Source organism: Carassius carassius, chromosome 22 (assembly GCF_963082965.1).
Source record: "Carassius carassius chromosome 22, fCarCar2.1, whole genome shotgun sequence".
Taxonomy (NCBI): Eukaryota; Metazoa; Chordata; class Actinopteri; order Cypriniformes; family Cyprinidae; genus Carassius; species Carassius carassius.
The window spans coordinates 13,323,980-13,332,214 of NC_081776.1; the positions used below are offsets into that span (position 1 = coordinate 13,323,980).

At 32.8% G+C, this 8,235-nt stretch overlaps 1 protein-coding gene across 1 annotated transcript; it reads left to right on the forward strand.

Moving 5' to 3' along the window:
- The first annotated feature begins 35 nt into the window (after positions 1-35).
- On the forward strand, positions 36-5,538 carry LOC132099014 (myelin-associated glycoprotein-like). Its single transcript, XM_059505376.1, has 9 exons — positions 36-426; positions 954-1,023; positions 1,933-2,256; positions 2,526-2,843; positions 2,929-3,192; positions 3,322-3,618; positions 3,808-3,892; positions 4,516-4,570; positions 4,737-5,538. Exons 2-9 carry the CDS (start codon positions 978-980, stop codon positions 5,049-5,051), a joined length of 1,704 nt encoding a protein of 567 aa, XP_059361359.1. The 5' UTR covers positions 36-426; positions 954-977; the 3' UTR covers positions 5,052-5,538.
- Positions 5,539-8,235: the final 2,697 nt, after the last annotated feature.

An 8,235-nucleotide genomic window follows, 5' to 3' on the forward strand; every position in this document is an offset into this window, starting at 1 on the left:
CTGCCATGCACTGTGTTTTCTGACACAAAATTTGAGCTACAGTACTTGTTTATTTATTTTTTATTATTATTTTGACTTTTAAATATACCATAAAAGCTCAGTTCGTATTGATATAACATCACCGTTGACTTTAAGCTACACACATTTTGCCATCATGGAAAGTATAACATATTTGCATTAAGGTATTGACTGTTAAGAATGTTTGCATAGATTGTTCTGTTTATGAACAACATGAAGGTTATAAGATACAGTCACTGCTGAGAAAAAGAGGAAGTTTTGATTAGTCAAATATTAGTCATGCATTGAGTTATCTTCATAGAGCATAGCGGCTCTTAGTCTAAAAAAAAAGAGTCTGTGTCACAACAGTCAGCTTTACTCTTAACCAATATTCAGAGGATTCCTCAAGCTTTTTATCAGACTTCTCTGGTATGTAGTAGGACCTAAATGATAGTTTTAATATTTTCAGGTATGTTGATTCTGATGTTTTAGATTCCGATGTTTTAGATTCTGATGTTTTATTCTGTTCATTCATCTCTTCATAAAAATAAAATAAATGTTTGTAATTTATTCTCTTGATGAATTTATAAACTTAAAGTTTGTACATTCAAAAACTTAAGAATTAAGAATATTGTTTGGCCAAAGATACAAGTTATGTAGTTATTTAAAAACATTTCCAACATTAAACTTTCTTCAATAATCTGTTTGATTATCTGAAATGTTAACCATTCTTATTTTTTATACTTTTTTAATACTTTTTATTCTATACACAAATTGAGGACTTGAGTTAGTTGTCACACCTTTTAGGTGTACAGATATGTTTCAGGTGATTAGTGATTATGAGAATAATATTTGTTTGCCTATCATTCCAGAACAACAGTGTTGAGTGTGTGTTTGTACGTTGTTTATGTTTGTATCATTTTTGTAACGTGATTGAACATATCATCTCTACTTAGGTCTGACCATCTTTTTATAGCAAGATGAGCGTAGCTGAGAAAATCAGCATTTTTGTCTTTCTCTTACAAGGTATGTGTATCCTTTTTTAACTTCCACAATGTTTGTTGTTTCCTTAAGATACTTTTTTTAAGACATTTGTAAGATGAAGTAAACAACTGAAACATTTATCCTGAATGTGTTTTATAACACCAGTGTGTTTAGTCTGTTGTTTAAAATAGGTCTAAATGGTTTAATTGCATATATGAAACGTTTTTGAATAATAGACTATACTGTGCTCAAGTATTATTTTGGGGAATCTGTACTTCACTTGAGTTCTCTTAAAACAGAATACTTGTACTATTACTCAATTACATTTACAAGGAAAAAATTTTTATACTTTATTTTAAGGTGTCCTTGTTACAGTGGAATTATACATATAAGTACTGAGTAATATTAGTTAACTACTTTTACTTACTATATGGTTACAGGGTTCGAATTTTGCTTTGATTACTTGCATGTAATTATGCATAGTTAATTGTTATTATAATAGTAAGTACATGTAACATATGGAACAACGATACCTTAAAATAAAGTGTTAACAAAAAAAAAAAAATTATTATTCCACTATAACTAAAAATCACAAAGCACATTATTTCAATCATCATGACTTACACTTTTTCTTAAAGATTAACAAATAACAAATATCTATATCTATCTATCTATCTATCTATCTATCTATCTATCTATCTATCTATCTATCTATCTATCTATCTATCTATCTATCTATCTATCTATCTATCTATATATATATATATATATATATATATTATTATTTTTTTTTTAATCCTAATGTGACTAACAAGTCGAGCTTTTATTGTTAATGAATTAACTACAGTAATATAGTTTTAGTAAATTAAGTATATTTAAGTAAAAAGCATATAATGTTTTTAGTTGTACATTTCATCATGCTTAACATGTTTCTGTTGTGTGTGTTATTAGGCATTCATTGTAGAGATTTCAGCATCAGTCTGCCACAGAACATTCAATCTCTCAGTGGATCCTGTGTGATCATAAAGTGCAGATTTGAGATTCAGGAACAATATGACAGAGACCTCACTGAGAGTGCTAAAGGACTGTGGCTCAAAGATGGGACATCTAATCACTTTGAATTTAAAATAACTGGAAAACTACATGAGAAAAACTGTACCACTATTTTTAATCATATTAGTTCAAATCATAATGGTAATTATAAGTTCAGGATAGAGGGTGAAGGTGGACTGAAATGGACATATACTATAACATCAGTTTCAATAGTTGTGATTGGTAAGTGACTTTATGACTGAAAATATTATGAAATAATATACATAAATTGTGATTTAGTACAGTACAATAAAATCTGTGAACCATCATTTTCTAAAATTATGAAATGACAGAACAACATAATGTATATGTATGCTTTTCAGATTTATTCTTTGAAGAAGAATGACGGTGTCCTACCAAATTTCATCACATCCATTTTATTTGACACAAATCTTTGAATCACATATGTCATATATATATATATATAAAAGATAAACGTGTGTGCATTTCAGACTCTCCCCCCAAACCTACAGTGCATCTGTATGTGGATCAGAAGGAGGTGCAGGATCAGGAGGAGGTGTTGGAGGGGAGCTCTGTGAGTCTGCGCTGCTCTGCTGAGACTCTCTGCTCCTCTCCTCCACCAACTCTCACATGGAGCTCCACTCCCAGAATCCCCCTCAGAGAGAGCAGCAGACGAGAGGAGCTCATCTCTGATCTGAACTTCACTGCTACTCACCGTCAGCACAGAGTCACTTTCACCTGCACTATAACCTACCAGCTACAGGACCAGAACAAAACAGCACAGAACAACATCACAGTACATGTTCAGTGTAAGTGAGGCTTTGAGATGCTTTTTTAGTTTTTAATCATATTATTGTGATTTTTATTGTGAGGCCCTGAATTATTTTCCTTCAGATTCGCCTAAAAACACATCAGTGTCCGTGCTTCCCTCCAGCTCTGTGTTGGAGGGAAGTTCAGTGACTGTGACCTGCAGCAGTGAAGCAAACCCAGCAGTGAACTACACCTGGTCCAGAGAGAGTGAAGGACAGATGAAGCAGCTGCAGACTGGAGACACTCTTACCTTCGATAGGATCGACCTGAAACACAGAGGCTGGTACTACTGTACAGCTCACAACCAACATGGCACCCAGAACTCATCAGTGATGCTGGACATTCTGTGTGAGTAAAAAAGGAACCGAGAAAATCTTTCAACCAAGTTTTTGTAAGCAATGTAAACTGCATAGAAAGTTACTAAGAAATATTTCCAGTTGTGCTGCATAGACCATTCTCGATCTTTCTCTCTAATAGATGCTCCTAAGATCTCTCCTTCCTCCAGCTGTACCAGGACTGATGTAACTGTGTGTTTCTGTGAGGCTGATGGGAATCCCTCTCCTGAACTGGAGTGGCATCTGTCTGGACGTCCTGTTACTAACTCTTCAAACATGTTCATCAGTGAAGAGCGATTGAGCAGCACAGGTTTGAGGAGCTCCATCACTCTTCATCAGTCTCTCACAAACACATCCACTCTGCAGTGTGTCAGCAGAAACATTCATGGCACTGATGAACAACTGTTTCATCTGGTTTTCATCACTCAAAACGCTCCATGTAAATATAAATTTAACATTTAATCTATTTTAGTTATTGATATGGCAATGAATCAACTAGCCTACTGATTTTTTATTGAATAGGCAACAATTATTCAGATATGTATGGTTAAATATTTCATTGATATCAGAACAGCTGCTCTCTAGAATAAAGAAAGTTTCCATGAACTGTCACTTATTTATTTAATAGGGTTTAACATTAACTCCCTCCTGGTTGGAGTCGCAGCTGGAACTTCATTTATGGCAATCTTATGGGTCACAACACGGCTGTACAAGTAAGTAGACAGTGTGATTGCCTAATGTAAAAACATATGCATAGTATGATTGTAAGTTAACCCTAAAAAAGAAAAATCACAAAGGAGGTCTCTATAATAGACAGTAATGAGTTAAATGTAAATCAAAGAAACTATTGCTGAACTCTCCTGGTTTTCCAACCATCTCAATTTCCCAGAAAACACCCTAATATTCTTGTATATGTCCACTAGAGTTTCAGAGACGATCTCAACAATGTCTCAAATTACAGTAGTGTCAGATTTGATGATTTTGGTCTGCAACTAAAAGTTAGAGCTTTTCAATGTAAACATTTGGTAAACTGCTTCCAAATACTTCCAAGATCAAATTATCTTGGTAATCTACATTCATCTCATAGCTCTATGGAATAACTTTATGTCCAGAATTTAGTGTCTTGTGCTTTATTTCACCTAAAGAATTGTAGAAGGAACATCTGAGCCAACTCTGATATTTATTGGAGTTATATATCACTTACTGTATATACCTTGTGTTTTACTATATTTAAAGCCTCCTGAGCTATGAAAGAGAAACATCTAAGAAATAAAAAATTCTGATAAATAAGGTACAAGCAGTCTTATGTTTTTTAAATTATTAATTATTTCTATAGATGTATCTTCAGGACTCAGAGTGGAGATAAAGCTGGACTGATTCAGACTGATGGGGTATGTTCCAATACATCAAACACACATGCTATTCATTCAGAAATATGTCAAACTCGTAAACACCATACTGCTTTTACAATTATTTTCCCCACCCACTGACACATTCCAAGTGTCTTGTGCATAAAAGCTCTCAACTGTTGATTCTCCATCTTTGTGCATCTTCTAGGCTGATTCGGTGGACATCAGGGGAGAACCTTTTTATGTTAATAAAGTTATGATGTCATCAGCTGAAGCCCCCATACTAAATCAGCCAGAACCCCTACATTATTCAACAATTAACTTTACAAACACCGATCCAGAGTCAAACAACATCAGAGGCATCTCATCGCTTACTACTGAATATGCTGTGGTCCGATACTTTGGTCAAAACATAGAAGATAGCGAGGCAAAGATCAGAAAGGTTCCCTCAATGCCACACGGGGAAGCCATCTATCAGGTTCCTCACAAAGCAGCAGCCAAAGCAAAACTAGTGCAGACATAAACATAAAGCAAGGTGAATCAACGAATGCATGCAATATTTCTACAAACATGTCATTTTTAATTAATTCAAATATGGATTTAAAGCATACTATACTATGTCATTTCTGTTATTGTATTAGATAACAAACCAAAATGTATTTTTTAATGAATGCTACTATTATTATTTTGTTATGTTATTCAGTCAATATTTAATCTGTGGGGCACTGCATGTGCAATAGTTGTTGTTGTAAATAGGCCTACTGCTTGCTGAATAGTCATTATGAAGTGTTTATGAAGTTGTCTCATCAGCAAAACATCCAGGTTTACATAAGTGCATTCATATATGCAACATAAAAAAATTATATATCACTATTGAATCATATACCAACCTACACCTATATGATGATGTCAGTGTTACTTTTAGTAAATGAAGTGAATTCAGTTGCACCAGTGTATAATGCCACACCTGTTTTGCATTATAATATATATTGGTTTACTTTGCAAATTATTTGTCTTGGCAAATTTACATGACATGAGTGATAATGCACTATATTTGAACTTTGACCAAGCCTAAACCCCCCCAAACTGTCTTATACATATGTGTCACAATCGTAAATAAATAAAATACATACATATGTTTCATATTTATTCATTCATTCTAAGTTGGTCAAAGTGTGCTAAATAGACGCTCAGAAGCAGACAATCCTTATTTGAAGAGGTAGTATATCAACAGGAACAGTAGCCATTCAAGCCCTTTGCCTGACAGTTTACAGCAAAGCATTGTCATAATTCCAATTTAATTATAGTTAACTTATAGCAATATCTTATTAAGAGTTACAAGTCATTTGTAGTTTTTTTTAGATGATTTAATCAGTGAGAGGTAATGCTTAAATTATTTTATGAAAACAGAAAAGAGGGTCTGCAGTTTTTCAAATATATATATATATATATATATATATATATTTTTTTTTTTTTTTTTTTTTTTTTTTTTTTTTTTGATGTAGCAATCACATGATTACAGTTTTCAATTGGGTCACAGTTTGTTAGATAGAATTCAACTCTTCTAATGGTGAGTTTTATGTTTTTAATGTTTTGATAAAGTTATGCTGATTGTGTTATCATAGGCTTGGTATTTTATCTTAAGTTACAATGTTCTTCATTAGTTATTGTATGCAACACTGTTACTGTATTACTGTATAAAAAATATAAGAGGTTAACCATCTGTGATTGGCCCCTCTTCTAAACCTGCTCTGGTGCAGACCATGCTATTTAATGTGAGAGAACACCTGTTGCAATTTGAGCATTTATATCTCATGAGTGCACTTTCAATACTACAGACTGTGATGTATTGTTGGAAGAACTTAATTCTCTCACCTGATCTCACACATCATTAAAGGTGGGCTCAGTAATTTTTCCTTTATAAAAGACGTTTTGCAATTTGTACTTTTAACATTTGTTTAAAATAAGGTATGTTCTTGTTTTTATTAATATAATATTTTAAAAATATTTACATGTAGAAATGCATGTTACGTATTGTGAGCCATTTATTTGTGTATATTCAAATTTAGAAAACCTATTTTAGAAATGCATGGAATTGATTTTATTGTGAACATTTGTGCATATGTTTCTTTTTTTTTTGCGATTTTTTTCATTCAAAATGTCATACCTTGATCTTTCAGTGAAATGTAGGCTCCTCTTTGGTGAGTTATTGCAGACTTCATTAAAGTTTTCACATGATGTCAAACACTTTTTTTAAAGGTCCAATTCTATCCATTAACTAACAATTAACTACCACTTTTGCCTCAATAAACTCCTAATTTGCTTTTTATTAATAGTTAGTAAGGTAGTTGTTAAGTTTAGGGTATATTGGGTAGGATTAGGGATGTAGAATATGGGCATGCATAGGTGTTTTATAAGCACTAATAAACAGCCAAAATGTTAATAATAGGCATGCTAATAAGCAACTAGTTAACAGTGAGATTTGGAAGTGTTTCCGAAAAATCGTTAAGCATTTAGTGCATTGCGTTTATATTCTGGGCTCATCTGCTTGCAACTATGAAGTATGCATGATCAATGAGGTGCATACTGAATTTGATCTGTTAACACTGTTTTAGTACATTAAGACACTAATACTGCAGCAGGTGCTTTATTCGCAACTGAACAAAACTTGCATTTCACAGTTCTGTGGATGTTTTGCCCTCTAGATTTCTGTAACTTTGAATTAGTCCACTTGAACCCCACCCCTTTCTTATAATCATTTTGCCCTTTTAATTGCATCAGAGAACCTGAAGACATCATGTGTGTGTGTGTGCGTGTGTGTGTGTTTAAACAAACAACAGGTGGGGGAATTATTTGTGCATTTTAGCACAGCTTTAAATTAGGATGCAGTTTATACATTATAATTTATTAGGATTACTATTATCATGTTTAAAAAATCTTTATCTGCAACTACCTATTTTACTCAGACTTGTTTTTCTGCATCTATTATTTTTTAATGTATTAAATTATTATTTTTACATCAGTTATTCATACATGGTTGTGTTATTTTATGTATCAATTGTATTATTATTGATAACGATGTGTCTTTTCATCAATTATTTAGTTATTTATTTTCTTTTTCTATTAAAGATGAGTGGTGTGTATGTAACTTGTAGACATGTCTCAGGCAGGAAATAGTTTTGAGAAGGACTGCAGGCCACATTGTTGCTTAAGGTGGTAAAGGATGTTTCTGCATATGATGCAACATTTTTGTTGAGAACTACATTTTAAATATAGCATTAAATGATTAGTTCATAATTTACTCACCCATTCCAAACGTGGATCATTTTGTGCTTCCTTCCTTTATTTATTCATTGTATGTTTAAGCTGTTACAGGAACTGCTGGACTGATGTGATGAAAAGAGCAATTATAGATCTGATGCCAGTCAGTCAGTATGTTGTGTCACTGTTCTGGTCACAAACCACAGATTCACTCCATCTCTAATCAGCAGGCATTGCAACAGAGAACTAAACATAATTCATTTATGAAGTCAAATTTTGACTGTGTTATGTTTGAAAATTCTTCTTTTCAGTTTTTTTTGTTGAAAGGTTTGTCTACCTTTTCTTTCTTTTGAGTAAACAAACAGTTAAATAGCATCATTGTTCCTTTAATGGTCAACAGACAGTGGCTTTACTGTTATTAAAGTGTGGAATTACATTTTAAAAGT